At 45.5% G+C, this 21,671-nt stretch overlaps 1 protein-coding gene across 3 annotated transcripts in view; it reads right to left on the minus strand.

The window, feature by feature from the left end:
- The window catches only part of NAV2 (neuron navigator 2), a 389,315-nt gene that overhangs the window by 240,369 nt on the left and 127,275 nt on the right, over positions 1-21,671 (minus strand). For all 3 annotated transcript variants that reach the window (XM_057748181.1, XM_057748182.1, XM_057748180.1), the window contains exons 2-3: positions 20,797-20,914; positions 11,712-11,764 (exon numbers count right to left, since the gene is read on the minus strand). In XM_057748181.1, the coding sequence (XP_057604164.1) occupies positions 11,712-11,764; positions 20,797-20,914 (171 nt within the window). The remainder of the gene's footprint in view (positions 1-11,711; positions 11,765-20,796; positions 20,915-21,671) is intronic.

The following is a 21,671-nucleotide window of genomic DNA, read 5'->3' on the forward strand; positions in this document are numbered from 1 at the left end:
AAACCACAATCTACATGGTTATAAATCACCATCCAATTTTTCTTTCAGCTCAAGATCTGAAGCTTTTCTCTCTGCACCCATCCACACACTTGCTAATACGCTCTTTAACTGTATTGAGCAGCACATGTTGCCACTCAAAATGCCTCAGTTTCAAAGTACGTGGAATGGGAATTTCTTCAGTTAATACTCACTGAGCATCCACTAGATGCCAGGTGGTACGGGCAGACGGAAAGATGAGACCCCGCCCCCAAAGAAGCTAATGGCTGGTGGCATACAGGCAGTTAAGGATAACGTGCTAAAGGATTATCACTTGGGCTTTCAATGGAGGAAACCAAGAGTCACGGAGGTTATTAAGTGAGCTGGAAGAGGTAGAGAAGACACTTTGCAAGCCCCAAGACCATGTCCATGTGCACAATTTAGATCCTATCAACTTAGAACTTACCACCGTTCTCAGATAAGAGGATGTCTAAGGCATCCTCATCGTTCCAAAAAGTAAACTGACTGGCTCACTCAAAATATTTAGTTAAACCTTACTGTGCTGATCATTGATCATTTCACAACATATACAAATGTTGAATCACTGTTTGTACACCTGATGTGAATGTGATGGTATATGTCAATTGTAACTCAATCAAAAATACATAGTGTTCCTAAAAATTTAGTTAAAATTAAATGACCCTTTAGAGAGATTAATTTTTAAAAAATGTAAAGAACTTTGCAAACTGACAGATGTTTAAACGCATTTTGCACAGCCACATCCCCAGGGAGACCATTTTTCACTTGGCTCTAAGACAAGGTTGGCTAAGTCACCAAATGAGTAGCATCAGCATTACCTAAAAGCTTGTTACGAATGCAGATTCTCCAGCTCCTTTCCAGACCTACTGCGTCAGAAACTCTGGGGGTGGGGCCCAGCACTGTTTTTACAAGCCCTCCAGGGGAATCTCCTGTTCACTAAAGCAGGAGCAGCATGGCTGTAGATTTTGCCAAGCCTCCAAACACTACTTCCCTGATTAATGAAAATAACCTGTTTATCATGGTGTCACTTCCATACACGTTTATAATGAAGTTAAAATATAAAATTGAGAAAGAAGATATTAGATTTGAGAATTTCTTGGCTTAGGACGACTCAAGTTTCTTGATAGCATTTAAAAGTGCATAGTATATTTCACAGATGAAAACTTGATGGGTACCATTGCCCCACTCTCTGGGAAGCTCCCGGATGACTGGACCGTTTATTATTTAGTTCATTCATCTGAGAAAGATTAGCTGAGCACTTCCAACATACTCAGCACTAGGCCAGGTGCTGGAAATATAGAGCTTTTCATTGAACTAAAAGATAAAAAACATGCTTATGTGTACTACAAAGCTTTGATGGGATTACCTAGCATATAAAATATAAGTCTCATGAAGTGTGCTGAAAGGTCATATTAATCACAAGAGGAACACACATTAGCTGGGGAGCATAGTACCTACTCATGAGTTCACGTTCACATCAGGAATACTGTGTATCCACTTCTAAGCAATAGATGAAACAGCACTTGTCACTCCCACAACAGGTCAGTATCTGAGGCTTCCCACAATATGGTCACAGTGCTGGAAACTAAATGTGGGCCTCTGTCTCCCCACACTTCCCTGCAATGACCTGCAGTAAATGTACAAATGTGCAAAACTCCATTCCGAAGTGTTCTATCAAGGAAGGCAACTTCCAGTCAACTCAGAAACCAAGAGGCTCACAGTGGCAAAATGAGCCTCTGCTATAAACCCAAATAGCTTCCTAATACAGTTAAGAGATACTTTGCTTGAATCCCAGAGCATATTAGTTTCCTATTGCTGCTGTAACAAATGACAACAAACTTAGTGGCTTAAAACACCATAAATTTATTATCTTAAAACTCTGGGAGAAAAAATAAGGACTTCCCTGGCAGTCCAGTGGTTAAGACGCCAGGCTTCCAGTGCAGTGGGCATGGGTTCAATCCCTGGTTGGGGAGCTAAGATCCTGCATGCTGTGCGGTGCGGCCAAAAAAAAAAAAGACATTCTGGGAGGTCAAAATCACACCCTGCTATATATAAAACAGATAACTAATAAGGACCTACTGTATAGCACAGGGAACTCTCCTCAATACTCTGTGATGGCCTACATGGGAAAAGACTTTAAAAAAGGGTGGATATATGTATATACATAACTGAGTGGATCAACTATGCTCCAATAAAAAATTTAAAAAAATAAAAAAGAAATGTTAAAGAAAAAAGAAGTCCAAAATCAGTTTCAGTGGGCTAACCTCAAGGAGTCAGCAGGGCTGCATCAACTCTGGAAGCTCCAGGGGAGAATCTGTCCCCACTGTCTTTTTTAGCTTTGGAGGCCGCTTGCATTCCTTGGCTCATGGCCAGGTCTGCCTGACTCCAGAGTCCATGCTTATTCTTCTTCATCCCAAATCTCCTTGCCATGATGGAATGCCTCATCCAAAGCTCTGCCCTTACCTACATGAGGAGACAGTATTACACATGTAATTTTTGCACCTTCACGTCAGTCATGTTTTCTTCTTCAGTCTATTTCCATATATGTAGAATAGCGTAACAGTTAAGGGAATGGACTCTAAGAGACAGGGTTCAAACCCCAGCTTGTCACTTATTAGCTGTGTGACCTGAGGAAACTTACTAAACCTCTCTCTGTCTCTGTTTCCTCATCTGTGAAATGGAAATAATAAAGATATCTGCTCTCAAAGGGTTTTTTTTTAGCTCTTTATTGGAATATAATTGCTTTACACTGTTGTGCCAGTTTTTGCTGTACAACAAAGTGAACCAGCTGTATTTATACATATATCCCCATATCCCCGCGTCCCTGTGACTCCTTCCCACCCTCCCTATCCCACCCCTCTAAGTCATCACCAATCATCGAGTTGATCTCCCTGTGTTATGCAGCAACTTCCCACCAGCTATCTATTTTACATTTGGTAGTGTATATATGTCAATGCTACTCTCTCACTTCATCCCAGCTTCCCCTTTGCCCCCCACCCCATGTCCTCAAGTCCATTCTCTATATCTGCATCTTTATTCTTGCCCTGTCACTGGGTTCATCAGTACCATTTTTTTAGATTCCATATATATGAATTAGCATACGGTATTTGTTTTTCTCTTTCTGGCTTACTTCGCTCTATATCTCATAGGGTTTTTTGAAGATAAAACCAGTTATATAAGCCTGTGCACCACAACTATTGAGCCTGCGCTTTAGAGCCCATGAGCCACAACTACTGAGCCCATGTGCCGCAACTACTGAAGCCCACATGCCTAGAGTCCATGCTCTGCAACAAGAGAAGCCACAGCAATGAGAAGCCTGCGCACCACAACGAAGAGTAGCCCCCACTTGCCATAACTAAAGAAAGCCCACGCACAGCAAAAGGAGACCCAACACAGCCAATAAACAAATACATAAATAAACTTATTAAAAAACAATGCCTTGACAGAAATAGAGACACAGATGTAGAGAACAAACATATGGACACCAAGTGGGGAAAGCGGGTGTGGGGGGGAGGGAGTTCAGTGGGGGATGAATTGGGAGATTGGGATTGCCATGTATACATTACTAATAACAAAAAAAAATTCCGAATTGTACACTTTAAATATATGCAGTTTATTGTATGTCAATTGTATCTCAATAAAAGTTCTTAAAGAAGAAAAAAAAAAACCAGTTATAATGCCGATGAAATATCTAAAACATTGGTCCACCATAGTATATAAGTATTTGCAATTATTATTATATAAAAACCCAGACAGAATCAGGGACACAGGCAGTAATCCTAGGCTCTACAGCATGAGGGGAAAAGGATGAGAGGTTCTTTAACATGACTCGCATTTGGCCCTGGCAGAGCACAGCAAATGGCATTAGGGTCTGAGTTCTCCATACCCTTTAACGGAATGAACAAAATATATCTCTCACCCCATAGGGCTGTTATGAGAATAAAGTGAGTTAAAACACGTAAAGCTCTTAGAACAGGAATTATCTTCATTTTTATTATCAGTGTTAATCATCTCTGGTAGCTGTAAGGATGCCTAAAAATGCTTACCTCAAGCAACATAAAAGAACTCAGTAAAAGCAAAATTAGCTGCAACGTCCTATTTGGATCCTCTGGATAAACCAAGGAAGAAAAGAATTAAGAGAAGGAAAGATATTTCTAGAATAGTGCTAAATATCCATTTCTTAAATCCCATAAAGAACTTTCAAGTGAACATCCAGCACTCAAATCACTGCTCAGTGGTAGATGATGATACAAGAATAACAGTATATTATAATCCTCTAGCCCCATGGATACATCCATGCCAGCTCCCTCTTTGGTTTCTCCATCTGTCCATCCATCCATCCAACATTTACTAAACACCTACTATTTGCTAGTTATCTAAGTGATAGGCGCTTAGATCCTCAGGTGAAAGATACAGCATCTCCTTCAAGAAGACAATTCAACAGACAACAGGTTATGAGACATGCAGGCACAGGACACCTGGGGACACAAGGAACAACAGGCACCTAATGATCTTGAGTTAATGGTTAACCTGAATATTCAAGGTTACATTACCCAGGTGGGACAATCATCAGGTCTTCCCAGCAGACTGGACAGCGTGCATCAACATACAAGGCACCCGCATACAGGGCCTCCTTGGGCACCCCAAGTTCCAGTACGGCTAGGGTATAGAGTTTGAGTGGCCAAGTGGCAGGAGATGGCAGTAACTAGACCGTGAAGACCCTTCTGTTATATGCTCAAGAGTATGGAGAGGTAAATGGGAAAGCCAATGATGGTTTTGAACAGAGAGGTGACCAAAGAGGTAAGAGACAGATGTGGAGATGGCCGCCATCTTTGAAAGAGAATGTCAACCACAACACAGGCAGGGACGCTGGACCTGCCCCTTGTATGGGAAGCACTGGTTGCTTCCTGCCCATCTTGGCCCTGGACTCTCCACTTTGTTTTAAATTCTAAGGGGCCCCATGGACATTGCTTCATTCCTTCTTGGTTTTGTAACGTGTGTGCCCTTAGGGCCTTGTAAAAATAGGTCCAAGGGCCGGGGGAAGAGGCAACTCAGCTGCCCAAGGATCTCAGACACTCCCCAGGCATGTGGCTGGCTTTCTGGCAGCTGTTGGGAGGGCTTGAGGTCACTGGGGCTGGAAACCTGATCTTGTTGCAGACGGCCTTCTCCTGGCCCAGGAGGCTCTGTGGAGAACGCAGTCAGAGGTACCTGGCGCCAGGGCTCTTCCTGGGCTTCTCAAGAGGCTGCCTTTTGCTGGGGGCCACTTGCCCCTTTTTCAGCTCTTGAGTTCCCATCAACAGGTCAAGTCAGGCCTTCTCCAGAAATACCCTCCTCCCTTCTCACTAACTCCCAGCTAAACCCAGCTGGTTCTACTGTGTCCACAAATGAGAATAAGGAGAACAGGGACTGCTGAGGTGGAGACTATTTATTATGGCCTTCACCTGTCGCAGAAGGGACCATCACAGGCTCTCAAAATACACAGACTTGGGTTCAAGCTCCAACTCTGCCTCCTAGGCAAGTAGTCTAAGGCAAAAAAACCTTTTAAAGCTCAGTCTCCATGCACAAAATAAAAACAATAATTGCACCTATTCATAGGGCTGTTACTTCCCACATTTCCTGAGGGAGGAAGTGCAGTGCTGAGAGGCCAAGTGGATTACCCAAGGCCATGCCGGTAATCCCATCACCCAAAGGTGGGCTGGCCGTTCTTGAAATGTCTATCTCGTCAACTACTAAGGTATCTGGAAAAACCTCATCCTATTAAGAGCTAACACTGACTGTGTGCTTCCACTGTGCCCAGCAGCTTGCAGACACATCATATAGATTGTCTCATGCCTTAAAACCACCCTGTGAGGCAGGTGCTATTCGTAACCCCGTTACAGAGACGGGTCCCCGGAGAGCCTGCGGAACACGCCCCGGGTCACAAGCAGCTGGCCGTCAGGGTCCATGCTCTTAGCCCTGATGCCTTGTAACCTACAAGAGGTCAGACGTGAACTTGACCTGATTAATGGTCTCTTTTCCTAGAAGAGACTTAGGAGGGCCAGAGAATGGGCTGGAGCCACCCAGAGCTAGAACCTGATGCCCGGGGAGGGGGTCCCTAGGCTTCATCACACTGTGTATTTTTAGGGGCTAGCCTTCTGAAAGGGGGCTTCAGGGGCAAATGTGACAGTGGGGAAGGGGAGGGAAGAGCAGATGAAAGGGAGATGCTATGATGGCCCTCCCGGGGCTGCCTCATCCTATGTAAAGCAGTAATTCAGTTTTTATCACTTTCACATGTGGGGTGCCACATACTAGTTGGAAGAAAAGGGGGTTCTGCTCGTGGAACAGAAGTTTGAAAAGCAATGTCCTGTCCTTCTATGTCTAAGGGCAAATTCCTCTTGTTTGGGGAACTTAGGTGCTGGCCTTTTCCACAGGGGCCCCTGAAAGGACAGCATGAGGAGCAGGCCTGTGCCCTATGCAGCAGGGGCATCGAACCTGAGGATCTTTGGAGCCCCAGAGGCCTTGGGGATCCATGAGCTGCTCAGACCGTCTGCAAAACTCCAGGGTATGTGTGACCCGGGGAGGAGAGGGCCGGTAGCTCTTCTCAGATTCCCCAAGGGTTCCATGTCCCCCAGTACACGAATGACTGCTAAAACAAATCATCAGGACTGCAGAAACCCGGCTGACTGAGTGCTGACCATGTGCTCATTAAGGAGGACGGGGCTAATGAGGTCACCTACCACAAAGGGCTGTTGGGCGGATGACCTAAGAGGATATTTGCAAAGCACTCAGAAGGGCACCTGGCACGCGGCAAACACTTTGTTTGGCTTTATCGTTGATTCTCGTTATTATTACTGCCATCCATTATTATCGCTTTCACGGCCTCATCAGTCCCCACGAAAACTTTATGAGGTGTGTATTTATTATCCATCCCATTTCACAGAACCGGAAATACAGGCTTCAAGAGGTTAAATAATTAGCTCAAGGCCACATACGAGCAGAGAAGGAACTGGAAGGTGGCCTGTCTGGTTCCCAAGCCAGGCAGGCCCTCGGTCTAGAAGGGCTGAAGGAAGAAGGCAGGACTCCGGAGGGCCCAGGACAAGGTGCGCAGGCAGGCGGGCGGCCCTGGGAGGCCCCAGATGACCCCACACCGCAGCCAGAGAGGAAAACAGGCCGGGGCTTTCCTCAAAGGGCCTGAAAGGACAGGCACCTCTCTGAATCAACAACACAAAGCCAAACCACTTAAAACAATAATGATGAAAAAAGAAAACCACCCCCTGCAGCGTCCCTTCTAGGTTCCAAAGTGATCCGGTGTCTTGGAGCACAGCGGGTTCAAGACACAAGGCAGTCGCAGCCCCAACGCCCGCTGGCTGCACTCCAAGCAATGTCTCTCCTTCCAAACACACACATAACTCTGCTGAACACACCACTTGAAAGCCAAAAAGATGCCCCATGGGTTGCCACGGCAATGTCACACAGACAAAACATTTTAACCAGCTCTGACGCACATACGCAAACCTTTTTCAGGGCCAAATGGATGGGCTGGGAGGTGGGGGTGGTGGCGGAGGGAATGTTGTCTCTACAGCTCCATCTCTGAGGATCTGGCCCCCAACGCATCTAGCTCAGACTGAAAAAGACCAAAGGACTCCTTCCGCGCAAGCTGAGGCCCGGCTTGCTCAGGAAAGGGAAGTCATCACTGTGCCTCTGCATTTCGGCTAGAGACGCAGAACTGTTTGGCGAGGGCCATGAGAGGGTGACAGGAGATGCTGAAGGTCCTGGCTCTGCCTCTCCCTGGGGATGGCCCTCCGCTCGCGGCACCCAGGTCTCTTCAAAGAAGTAGGGAGTGATAGGCTGGCCCACAGCAGGGTCGGGAGGGTCAAGTGTGCCCATGAGTGTGCAAGGCCTTAAAGCACTGCATCCATGCATGTGAGTGCCGATATTAACATTATTATTATTTTTTTTTGGGGGGGTACACCAAGTTCAATCATCTGTTTTTATACACATATCCGATATTAACATTATTAACTACCATTTCTCACACCCCATGGTTGAGCTTCCATCCACAGGAGTTGATCACCGCTGGTATTTTCCTTCAGAAAACTTCATTCCAGGGTCAAATGGGGTTGTTCCCTGAGATATATCACCTGGGGAGTGGCAATGAATACAGAGGACTTGGCTCAGGTCTGAAAAGACCTCCTTACCCATGGGGTCTGTCGTACGCTGGGCTCGTCCATGCCCCATCCCTCACCTCGGACACAAGAGGACAAAGGACTGACATTGGGGAGAGGCCAGAAGAGTCTCACCAGACACAGCCGAGGGCACGTGGTAGGATCCATGAGCAAATGTTGCAAAACCTTCCTCTGCCGGGTCCATGACATCGTCAGGTAAACAGAATCACCCATCATCCCCCGTGGTGAGCCCTCTTGCCTTTCAAGATGCACCCCTTGGGACTTCCCTGGTGGTGCAGTGGTTAAGAATCACCCAGTCTCCCTGCCAATGTAGGGGACTTGGGTTCAATCCCTGCCCCCGGGAAGATCCCACATGCCTTGGGGCACCTAAGCCCATGTGTCACAACTACTGAGCCTGCACTCTAGAGCCTGTGAGCCACAACTTCTGAGCCCATGTGCCACAACTACTGAAGCCTGCTCCGCAACAAGAGAAGCCACTGCAATGAGAAGCCCGCACACCACAACCAAGAGTAGCCCCACTTGCCCACGCATAGTAACAAAGACCCAACACAGCCAAAAATTAAAAAAAAAAAAAAAAGACTCATCCATGAGAAGTCATTCTTAACCTCCCCTTGCCCCAGAGTGGAATGGCCCCCAGTGTGCCGTGCACAGATGTCTCTGGGAGCAGCTACACTATTCCAGTGTTCTAATTGTTCTCTGGTCTCCTGCCCACTCATCACCAAGCTCCCTAAGGGCAGGGATCCCATCTTGTTCACCTGGGTATTCACCTGGCCTAGCCCAGTGCCTGGCATCAGTTGGCACTCTGTGACCGTGTGCTGACTGACAGGCTAAAATATACAGGGCCACACCCATAATGTTTGTGCATCAAGGCCCTGGAATTCTCTAGTCCATATGCCACAGGTGTCTGCTTTCACTTCCACAACCTCTGGGAAAAAACAGAACTTGAAGCAGAGCCTGGAGCGCAGGAGTTAGAGAGTGGAGCTCCGGGCAGCCTGGTGGGTCAGGAGGAGGGGGAAATGAGAGGACGAAGAGGTGCCCCACCTGCAAAATCAAAGCTCTCGTGCCCACCCACTGATTAGCTAAGGAAATAATCCACCCCTTGAAAACTGAAATAGCACCCATTCCCCCTGCTCTGAAGCAAAATTGTTTTTGTCTCCATTATTGAAGGCCTCTGAAGATGCTCTCTTTTCTTCTGGTGTGAGCATATATATTAACTCTATGCTGATGATTTTCAATGGAGTCACAGCTACCCTTTGAGCAGGTACACTCCCCACTTCTCCTCTCGTTGTGTGTCATCTTCCCTTTGCCAACGTGATGCTCTCTGTACATGTGCCCTTCTGGTCTCCTCCAAACAGGCAACATTTAGCCAACAACAACCAGTCTTTATGACCAGCTGCCCTAAGTAAAGCCTAACTGGGAGTGTAACCTTCTAGGAATCTAGAAATGGTGGCTCATCCGCTTTGCTATATTCCCAGACGACACTGCCCATGAGTAGAGAGGCTTTAACTCTGTATATGCTCACACACGCATACACACAGGTGTCCGGCTAGCCAGAAAAACACCTGTGCTTATGTGTAAGCAGCACTTCCCGTATGCCCTAGGTGAGTTCTGCCTTACAGATTTGTCATTGTTTTGTGATGTAGGTGAAAGGACAATGGCCCCGTTGTCCTTATCATCGCCTTTTTCATTTCCTACGGAATGGAATGACTGTGGTGGAAGTTCTGACATTTTCCTGGACTCACATCCTGTCTGCTGAACTATTATTCTCTACCACTTTTACCACCAGACCTTGCCTGCCTCCCCGCCCCTAAGCTGGAACTAATTATCACAGACAATTTTAAGATCTTATATTCCTGTGTTCTTAAAAAAACAAAAAACACAGTCCATGAAAAAAACCCAATACTTCCATAGCTGAAGGAGTTATAGAGAAACCACAAAATTGCATTGGTGCTAGGTAGCATTTATACATAACATATTTACCTAAACTAAATTGGCACAGAAGAATCCAAGGTGATGCTGTTATTTTATAAGCTTAAAAATAAACTTTAACAACAAACAACTCCAACAGAAGGTACAGAAAATACAAATGCACCAAACAGAATAAAAGAATCACATCAGTTCTACAGATATGTTGTAAGGGGCTGGGACAAACACATCCATCTCTACCCCAGGGGAAAAGACTACATCTCTTTCATGTGAAGCTATGGCTGCATGTGTAAAATGCTTGCACTAAAATTAAGTCTTCTATCTTCCAAATTTTCTCAATTATTAATATACCAGACAGCTGCAGTAGCTCTAGCAAAAATAGCAGACAAGTTTTTCCAAAAGTCAAAGCAGTCATGAGATGTCTGCATGGGGACTTTCCTATGTGAGGACTGGCTGCTCTCTGGATCAAACAAGAACAAAATCTCCAGTGGAACAACACAAAAAAAGAAACTTGTTTCAGACTTTAAAGTGAAAAATGACACTCCCCCACGCGCTGCCAGGAACACTCACTCCTCTTTATAACAAGAAACTTTGTGTGCCTAGAAAAAAATTGACTTAAAAGGCTATCTGTCCACTCATTGGGATAACAAACAACTCAGAAAATTAAATCGGAAACTAAAGGAATGCCAATCACTTCAGTGTATTCTGGAATGAGACTATCCAATTGTGTCCACTCAAAGGGAGCAGGGTGAGGTTAGAAAAACAAAGTATGCCTTTTTTTAGATTTCTGGAAGTAAATTAATGTCCAGGAAAAAAGGTTGTCCTTCAGTTGCCACTTTCATATTTTAAACAGGTATTAGCATCATCTTAACAGACTGATAATATACATCTTTTGTGGCAATATTCACATTTGAAAAGTGTTTCAAAGGAGATACTAAGCACTTAGAGTATCACAATTCAGTGGTCCCTGAACTTAACAGTGATCATGAACTTTAATTTCAAAGACTATGTGCAGGACATGCAACAAGAATAGAATTGATTTTAAAAGATTTTTTAAAGCTTATACTATCATAGTGTAAGCATATCACACCAGAGGGAATGTCACGTATCAAGATCATGTTGTGAATGGTCTGGATATGACTGTACATTTCACATTTCCTGATTTCACATCATTCTAACCTTTAAAGGGAATCTGACCACACACCCCAATCTCTGGGTAGTACGATACCATCACTCCATCTGTGCCCCAGCACTGCACACAAACAGAAACTGCTGTGGGCCTTTGAGGAAAAAGCAAGAGTTATATCATCCCAAGTTCTAAACAAGGGTATGTTGGCACCAGTTCTACATAACTTGTTTCTAAGAGCCAAGACCATATTTCATTTTCCCTGTCTCATGAGCTACGTAAAAATCACAGCCATTTTTCAGTAAATGCCAACAAATGTCAGAGAAGCAAACAATGGCTATTTGGAAATGGCTGTTAGTTTATTCATGTAATCCCCCAGAGTAAAGCCGGTGGTGTGAATGTTTTCAAAATGGTCAATATCATTTACAGGCAGGACTCACTAACATAACACAAACACTCACTGCCCGTGTACCACTTACCATTTGAGATCTGTTCTTTGGACAGCCATTGATGTCTTCAATCTTCTCATTTGCTGAAAAAAGAAACACAAGTCAGAAAAATAAATAATCATCAGAGACACTTTGAGCAGTGGATGTTCAGGACCCTTGAGGCCAAGAAAATCCTAAGGCCCATACTGGGGTCTGTCCAACCAATGCAGGCATGTGAAACACTGAGACGCATCTAGCAAGCTTCAGGACTTACTCATCGAGCCGCTGTCCTCCAGGGACAGCTGGGGCAAGGTCGCCGTCATCTAAGGCAGAGACAACTGCATTGACGACAGTCTTGGAGCGATGGGGCATGGTGGAAGTGTTTGGAGACTGGGAAATGGACTGAGCTGTGACTGTGCTTTAGGTTCTTAAAAAGGCAACTGCAACTTCCCCACAAAAGATGGGGTGCTTCAGAGCAGATCCATCCAGCCACAACTCAGCTCCTGGGGACAAAAGCCACAGATGATAGCATCTCACCCCATCTTTAGCCAGAAATACTAAGATTGCTTTTGTTTGTCCTGATTCTGCTCCCAAAGTGATGGCCAATGGAAGAACGTGAGACTCTAAAAATGGCACATCCACGGTCATATAGGAAGTCCAGATTAGATCTGGAACACACACTATCGAAGTCAAAAGAGCACCTACCTACCTACTTAGAGAAGTGGTAGAAACAGCCTGTACTGAATAAGCTGGAAATCAAATAACAACAACAGGGAAGAAAGGCCCAGCTTCCCATGGTGAATTTATTTCATCCTAAGTGTGGAGGAATCCTTGTAAGACACAGCCTAAGACATCTGAGTTGGCAACTGCAGTGCTGTAAGAAAGGCAGTATGTGTAGTTGCTTGGAGGCAAAGATACCCCAGTTTGAAGCCCAGCTCTACAGCTTCTTAGCTGTGTGATCCTAGCCATATAACACAACCCCTCTGGGCCACAGTTTCCTCATCTATAAAAATGGAGCTAATACTACCTACTCCACAAGAGCTATGAGAAGATTATATGATCAATAAAATGTTTAGCGCAGTGCCAAGCACACAGTGAGTGGTCTAGCTATGACAGCACTCATTAATCCAATAATATGTATTCTTATCATGTATGTAAAGACATATAAAATAAAATTTTCCTTTTCGATGTCTCCATCTGAGTTAAGCCCAGAAATCCAGCTAAGACTTCACAGTAAAGAATTATGGACTTGCCTCCTTCATGAAGCCTCTATGAGATCCCTCCCCAATCCCATGTTCCTTTACCCCCCGCCCCCACCCCCAGATGGATAAGGCCCACTCAGGACTCTTTGCTCTCCCAGCACCCTGGAACTGCCTATATTTTGCTTTGAACCACCTAATGTATAACTCCTTTTCTAGCCTCCCCCACCTATGCAGACGTGTAGATTTTGTTTTTCACACTTGTATCCTTAGGGCTCAATAAGTGCTTGCAAAATCGCATTATATATACATATATTTATATATATATTAAATATATATATATATATATCACAATCAGATTTTAATGACTATGACACCTAAAACTTCCATGAAAAGAAAGGACATTGAAAAGTGTCGGAAAAGGATAACAGAATCAGTTTCCCATGACACTAAGGTCTGAGAACACCTGAACCTAAATATAGCTCCCTTTACCTCAATTGGGTTTGTTGTTTTCTCTAGCGTTTCTACCTCGAGAGAGAAGTAAAAAGAAAGCAAGCTAGTGGCAGGAAATTGTTTAAAAATCTTATGACCAGACACAGCCTGGTTAGTATACATTCAGCCTATCTACACCTTCTTTAGAACTGGCCCAAAGTAATAGACATTCAGGCTTATGACCCACCTGGGAAGACCTCGGTCTGCAAAAAGCCAACTGAGTTTTTCTCAACTCCTAAGAACACTGGGATAGGCATTTTAGGAAGCTTCCTCCACCTGCTTTTCCCTCCTCCCAAGAGGTGCCACAAAGCCTTTAAAAAGCACTTACAAGATGCCCAACCAATGACATGACTCACGGATATTTATTCTTCAGTTCACCAGAAAATACAACTCGCCAGAATGGGTCACTAGCATGTAAACTAGCGCTTTCCACAAAAACAAGGATTTTCATCTGCTTTGTTTTCTACCGTAACCCGAGAGCTTAGCACAGTGCCTGACACACAGTAGCCACTCAATATGTATTTGTTAAGGGAACTAAGGAGTATTCTGAACATTCCAATGAATCAGAGTTTTACTGTCTATTTTGAGGGAGCTGCCCTTTCACTTGCATGTATATTTAAATGTATGCACTGAAGGTGGAAAAAAAGAAAGATCCTTGACAAACGGCACTCCTTCACACATGGGAAATTCTGGCAGGCTTGTACTCTGACCTTGGATTTTGATATACAACACTGGAGGAATAAATATATGGCTTCTGAGAATCAAGGCCACTCAAGGTATCTTCCAATTGGATACTCACAATGGACAAAGTCATAAGTCATTGGATTCTGATCAATACCCAGTTCATTAGTGCTCATTAAAGTGACGGATGGATAGCTGTGATCCTGAGAAGTCATTTTAAAGATTATTTATATACCTCTGGATAAATGAAACCAAGGGATTTGGACTAATTATCCCTCTAAGTCCTTTTCATGGTCGGTCACATAAACCACAGTCAGGTGCTCCTTGAAATCATTAGGCTCCTATAATTTTACAACATTCAAAATAAACCAAAGGGGTGGAGCCTATTTATGACCCTCTAAAGAAGACATGGGAAGAGACTGGTTAGATGACTCAGCCCAAACTCGAAATAAATGCTTAATAAACATGCAAAAAGTCTGGACCTCCTCATTTCCAATTTCTTGTAATTTAAGTACTTCTCCTTTAACTTAAATGCTCAAGAATTTCTGTGGTTGTCATACATACTTAGAGCCATAATAGCAGCTCTGACTCTGCTTTAAAAAGGAAGAAGAGCTTTGTCTTCAGAGCTGAATTGATTAATTTGGAATAGGGGGTCTTTGGCTACAGCCCCAGAGAAGATAACCAGAGAAGCAAGGACATTTGTCCCCCAAAATCTTCAACTGTAATTAAAACTGGCAACCCGAAGTGCCAATGGTAGTTTATGCATTCCAGCAATCTCTAACGTGGTGACCTGTTTTCACACAAGGTGAAAAGTTAGTAACTGAAAAGCACCAGTACACTTTAAGAAGAGTGGAATCAAGCTCATCACTCCTCAAAAGATCTCCTCGGAAGGGTTCAGAGCATTTCAACAGCCCAAGCATCTATGCATGGTATCTATGCATGTGCAGGGCAGCTGGCAGCCCTGCCAATGTACAGAAAGAGAAACTGGCTGCCCTCACTGAAAGACAGATGACTTACCCAAGGTCACGCCACGGTAGCAGGTCATCAACAGAAAGAAGACAGAGTCCTGCGTGTTTGTCTGAATTTCCTGGTTGTGCTCAGAGGCAGCACAAATGGTGGTAGAAAATGAGCTGCAATCAGCTCTCGTCACCTCTGAGGGGAATCTTCCCTCTCTGGCTAGGCGTCCTCCTTCTCTCCAACCCTCTTCTGTTTATCCTGTTTCCCTCCCTCCCTCTCGCTCCTCTTTCCTCCCTTTCTCCCGCCCCTTCTCTCCTTCGCTCACTCCAACCCCTTCTGGCATCCTCCCTGACGGACAGCAATGTAAGAGGAGGAGGGAGGTCTCTCTCCCTTTTGATTCATGCTGTTTATCCTGGCCTCGTAAACCTTTCTGATAACTCATGGACATGGCACCGTGATGGGCTGGCAGGCAACTGGCGGCTTCGGGCAGCTCATGGCTCGAGAAGATAATCATACTAATAAGAGGCTGACCACAGACACCCAACCCTCGGTCACTAAAGCAAGAGCACTGAGAGGCAGCAACAAAAGGTCCATTTTCTGCCTAACGTGCAGAAGGCAACGACGGATAAGCGTGGGCCCCAAATAATCCCACTATTTGGGAAGACCAACCCTAGGATGAATGGATAAAGATGGCGAGATCCTAGGACCCATCTGGGCTTGGGAAAGACTTCGGTAGGAGCAGTGGTGAAAAGCACCTAAGGTTTTCCTTCAAGTTACACATCTTAGCTTTTAAAGGATTCCAATTCTCCATCATTAGCACTAGTTGAGGAGGCAGTAAGATCCCCAACCTGAACATCGATTTTTCAACCACTGGCCTTTGGCCCTTAGGTTAAAGCCCAGAATCCACTGCCCCAGTACCTGGTAGCCCTGCCTTATTTTGCCTTGTTGAGCCTCTGGCTCTCTACCCTCCAGCCTTTCCACACACTATTTCCTCCACCAAGAAAGCCTTCCCTGACCACCTCACCCAGCTAACTCCAAGTCTGAGGTCTTGGTTTACAGATAAATTTCCTGAGGGAACGTTCCCAGATCCCCACCCTCCTAACCCAGCATCTTAACTCCCCAATCATGGGTCAGGCCCCACAGCACACAGGTCCTTAATCACCATGCATGACATTCCTCCCTCCCAGGCCTAGGAAGAAGCTGTCCCTGCAAAGGCCAAGCTCCCCACCTGCAAGTTTTGATGGACCTTCATTTAAGGTGTGTTCTTTTCGACTATTTTGAAATAACTTCCAATCTACAGAAAAGTTACAGGAACAGTATAGAGAATTCCTCCGTGTGTGTGTGTGTGTGTGTGTGTGTGTGTGTGTGTGTGTGTGTGTGTGTGTGTGTGTGTATGGCATCATCCACTCTCATTTTCTCCCTCCCCCCATAGGTATACATTTTTTTTTTCTTTGTAATATAAAGGCTTTAATCTGAGGGTTATGGTAATTTCTTTCTTTTTTTTGTTTTTTTTGTCATTGTCACTTTTTATTTTATTTTATTTCATTTTATTTATTTATTTATTATTTTTGGGGGGTACACCAAGTTCAATCACCTGTTTTTATACACATATCCCCGTATGCCCGCCCTCCCTCGTCTCCCCCCCACCCTCCCCCATCCCAGTCCTCTAAGGCATCACCCATCCTCGAGTTGAACTCCCTTTGTTACACAGCAACTTCCCACTGGCTATCTGTTTTACAGTTGGTAGTATATATATGTCTATGCTACTCTCTCACTTCGTCTCAGCTTCCCCTTCACCTCCCGCTCCCCCAAACCTCGAGTTCTCCAGTCCATTCTCTGCATCTGCATCCTTGTTCTTGTCTTGTCACTGAGTTCATCAGTACCATTTTTAGATTCCGTATATGTGAGTTAGCATACAATATTTGTCTTCTCTTTCTGACTTACTTCACTCTGTATGACAGACTCTAGGTCTATCCATTTTTTTTTTTATTCTGAATCACTTTATTGTAGGCTCCATAGATCAGGTCCCTCATTCTTAGCGTGTATTTCCAAAGGGCAAGGATATTATTTCACGGTACAATTTTAAAATTCAGAAAATTTAACATTGCTATAATTCCAATATTCTAATTTCATCAATTGACTGAAAAATGTCCTTTATAGCATTTTATTCCCCATATGGGACCCAGTCCAGGATCGTGCAGTGCATCTAGCTGTCAGGTCTCTTTAGTCTCCTTTCTTCTGGAACAATTTCTCAGCCTTTTTTTCTCTTTCACAGCAGTAACATTTTGGAACAATTCAGGCAAGTTTTTTTTTTTTTAATAGAATGTTCCACAATTTGGGTTTGTCTGTGATTCCTCATGATGGGTTTCAGGTTTTTCACCCCTGAGTGCAACACGACATTAAGTCATGCTGCACTCTTTTTAAGGCACCACGTCAGGAAGGACATGACATCCAGCTGCTCCTCATCAGTGATGTACTTTTGATCACCTGGTCATGATGTGTGATTCTCCTGTGTGGTTACTATGTTTCCCCTTACAACTAATAAGCCATCAGTAGAGAGCCACTTTGAGACCATGCAAATAACCTGCTCTCCATCAAACTTTCCCTTCTAGATTTCAGCATCTATTGATGATTCTTGCCTTAATTAATCTTTACCATCACAGCTGCAACTCTTTTTACATTTCTCAGTCAGCATTCTCCTGTACAGTTGAGTTCTCTCTTCTACTCCATCGATATACCATCTATTTATTTACCTATCAATACAGATTTGTAGATTCCTATTTTATTCCATAGTTATAATCCACAATGGTCCTCAATTATTTTGATGCTCTAGTTGTCTCAGATCAGCTTGCTCTTTGCAGCCCTGGAGGGCAGAACGAGTACTCGTAGGGAGACACTACCAAGGAGAGGCAGATTTTGACTTAATGAAAGAAGAGCTTTTAAAAAATTCTAACTCTCCATCATTAGAACTAGCTGAGGAGGCAGTAAGTTGCTCATAACAGAAGCAGTCAATAGACTCTGCTGACTACTTTTCATAGAAGCAATTCACACATCAGCTTGAAGCTTTTAAAAGGTCCCTTCCAAACCTTAGAGTTGCACCAGAATCCTGGGAAGGAGGAGGGTGTGACATATAGTTCAGAGGAATGCTCAGAAGAATACTAAATACTGATAAGGGGAAACATCCAGGCCACCTGTTGGAAACAATCCAACCCAGGCTTAGGGAAGCAAGGGCTGCAGTGAATAAAATTCTCATCCCTAATCTCAACTTTTCTTAAACATCACTGCACGCCAGGTACCATGTTAAATGCTATGAACCCAGGAAGGAAGATGACTCAGACCCCAGGCCCAATACAGCAGTCACTGGGATGACAGAGGAGGGTCCCTCCAGTTCTGCCCGGGGGAGCTAGGAAGGGTATCAGAGGGAAATTGACCTTGAAAGAGTGAGTAGGAGCTCTCCACCAAACAGCAACTGGAACCACTAGAATTTTGTCCAGCACAAGACGGAGTCACTCGGACTTCAATTCTGGCAAAATCTTAGAACAGAGAGACATACATCCCCCGCTCCAACACACATATGTGTGTGTGTGTGTACATACATACATATATATGTATATATTAAAAACATGTATACATACAAATATATATTTTTACATTTTCTTTTTATAGGCACATGTGTGGGGGAAAGCATGCAGCTCGGATGTAAAGAGTAGAGCCGATTAAGAGTCTAGCATCCTGGTCAGAAAGTGCCAGCCCCTCCCGCTCCCCCCTTCCCCCACCAAGAGATCTGTGTTCACAAGACACTCTGAGATCAAATGTTCTGAACTGGCTGATAGACAGTCTAGGGAAGAAGTCACGTAGGAGACGCCTATGTTTAGCTGCCTTCTCATCTCCCTGTATTCTGGGCCTCTGTTCTCCACACCCAGAGCAGAGGGTGTGAGCCTGGCACAGTCAGGGGTAGAGATCCACGTGCTGACATCTGGCCTTACTTAGTAGCACGTCCCTGGCCAAAGGGAGCCTCTCCTGGAGGGCTGGGGGGAAGCAACTTGGTGGCCTAAGGGGCAGCCTGGGTCAGTGGTACTAACTTGAGCCTCTGAAATCGCAGTCCAGTAGCTCAGGCCCAGAGAGGTCACTGTCTCGGGAGGTACTCATCTGAATAGATTCAGGGAAGCATCCAGCTGAGCAATGATAAAAACTGTGCTAGCTGACATTTCCCTAGCACTATGCTTGGTAAATCTGCGATACACATGTCACCATTCACCTTTTCTGGGCCCTGACAGACACAACTAATCCATCATGACACTCTGACATCAATTTAGAGGCCTCTTCATCTTTCTACACACACCTTTCTAGGCAGTGGCTACCAAGTGCTATCCAGATACATTTCCCAGTATCCAAGCACATGTCATATCTGATACCTACCTTGTGCATTTCCTAAGACTGCCACAAGATCAGACAAAGCAGGCATGGCTGTGCCCATTTTAAAGACAGGGAAACAAAGGTGGCAGAGGCCACATTCACAGACATGTGGCAAGGAGCTGAGGGGGTCTTCTAGGATCTGAGGATGGCCTCCAACCAACAGTCAGGGAGAAATCAGGGCTCACACTCCTGTAACTGCAAGGCATTGAATTCTGCCAACAATCTGAGCAAGCCTGACCCTCTTCCCCAGTCCAGCTGCAAATGAGAACTCAACCCTGGCCAACAGCTTGACTGCAGGCTTGAAGAGACACCCAGCTAAGCCGTGCTTGCACTTCCGATGCACAGAAACTGTGAGATAGTTAATATATGTTGCTTTAAGCCATTAAGTTTGTGACAATTTGTTATACAGCAACAGCAAACTAATACAGGGAAGGAAGGAAAAGGGAGAGAAAGAGAAGGAGGACCAATGCAAGCTGGCCTTAAGTCAATCTGAGGACAGCAGCGAAGCACCTTTCTCTCTGAAAGTCCAAAATCTTCACCTAAGGCCAGCTTGCCTATATTTTTAGGTACAGTCTCCACAGATGTGAGCAGAGCTACCACTACACCAGGCTGCCTCTCACACTTGAAGGATACACAACTTTTCCATAACGACACATGCCCGAGGGGCTGGGGCTCCTGTCCTTTCTTCCCGCCTTCTCTCTTGGCATGAGTCAGCTGCCAAGGCTGCCAGCGACAACAATCAGCCTGATGCCATCTAACGGACCTCGCGCCTCCACGGTCTGCTCTGAGTTCTCAGGCAGGACCACTGCGGTGCTTCCCTTAAGACCCAAGGCAAGGCTGTGCCCAGCCTCCGCCCACGTGCCTGCCGAGGGTGACGCCTCCCCTCCTGCACAGGGCCAAGGCATCAAAAACCCCACCGCTCCACCTCCCTTCCCCTAGCATGAAAATCAGAACCAGCCACCTGTGGAGTCTGAGCCTTGGATTTCTCAGATCCAATTAGAGTTCACAGGAATAAACCAGCCCCATGGTGCTTTTTATTTATTTTTTTTAAATATTGCCAGAAAAATCCACAAAAAAGCACCATCGTGGGGGGGAGGGGAATGAGAGAGCCATAAAGATGGTAGGAAGTAAGAAGGGGGACAGAGAGCCCCTCCCCAAACCACCAGCCTTTCCCCCCAGCCACGGCCAGTCTTTCTTCTTGGAGGATGAAGATGAGATGGCCGCGTGGGCGACCCTATCAGGAAAAGGAAGCTGGTACTCACACTCCCCTGGCACAAAACGCAGTCAAATAAATTGTCAGCACATGTGACAGAAACACTGCATTTTTAGATGATGTCAGGGTTCCATTCCCTCTTGCCGGACTCGACCCCCGACGTAAAATCTGCTCTTACCCACAACCTGGATAATCTGGGCCAGGAGGACGCCGTCTGTCACATCTTGCTGGAGATCCTTGATGAGACGTTTGTGGCCTGATTTGGCTAGATAGTGATTGGCCCAGTCCGTGTAGATCTGCAAAAAAGCAAACAGGCAACTTTAGAAACCCCATCCGATCCCATCTCAGAGTCTGAGGCAGCTGCTGGGCCGGCACAGGAGCCGCTGCCCCGCGGGCGGGCGGGCGGGTGAGTGAGCCGTCTGGGGCCCAGCGCCATTAACATGCAGTGCATTGTGCCCACGGGGCATTCAGCTGGCCGGAGCCGGGCTTCCACCTATTGAGAGATGTGCCGCCAAGGCCCAGGAGAAAGCTAAAGAAAGCTTCAAAACATGCAGAGGCCTGAATGGGACAGGGGACACGGAACTAAACAGTCCGCGCCAGACGGCTTTGAGAGGCTGCGGCTGTAAAGGCAGGCGCGGTCTCCCCCGCGCCACCGCCCGACCCCGCCCCTTCCCATCTTTTTCTCTTTATTGAGAAAACGTATGGGGAGGTTACCACCCAACAGGCATCTTTTCTTGGGCCATTTCAGGCAAAGGAGGGCTATTGAGTTAGCTGCGTTCTCAGGAGCCTGGGTCCCTTGTAAAGGAGCCAAGTACCAAAACACAGAGCGCTTCAATTACTCTTGGGAGTGGGGTTACTGACAGCCTCACAATCATCTCGCATTCAATCGGTTTAATTTAAAAGCCCGGCCTCATTTTCACTGTGGGGATTCTGTGAATAAAAAATCCCCAGCGAATTCCAACATATTTAAACACAGCATCGGTGTGTGCCACACCCGAAAGGAAGGGGCTGGGTCATCATGGGATCAGCAAAGCAGCCCCCTTTGGGGGCCAG

Source organism: Hippopotamus amphibius, chromosome 9 (assembly GCF_030028045.1).
Source record: "Hippopotamus amphibius kiboko isolate mHipAmp2 chromosome 9, mHipAmp2.hap2, whole genome shotgun sequence".
NCBI classification, from domain to species: Eukaryota; Metazoa; Chordata; class Mammalia; order Artiodactyla; family Hippopotamidae; genus Hippopotamus; species Hippopotamus amphibius.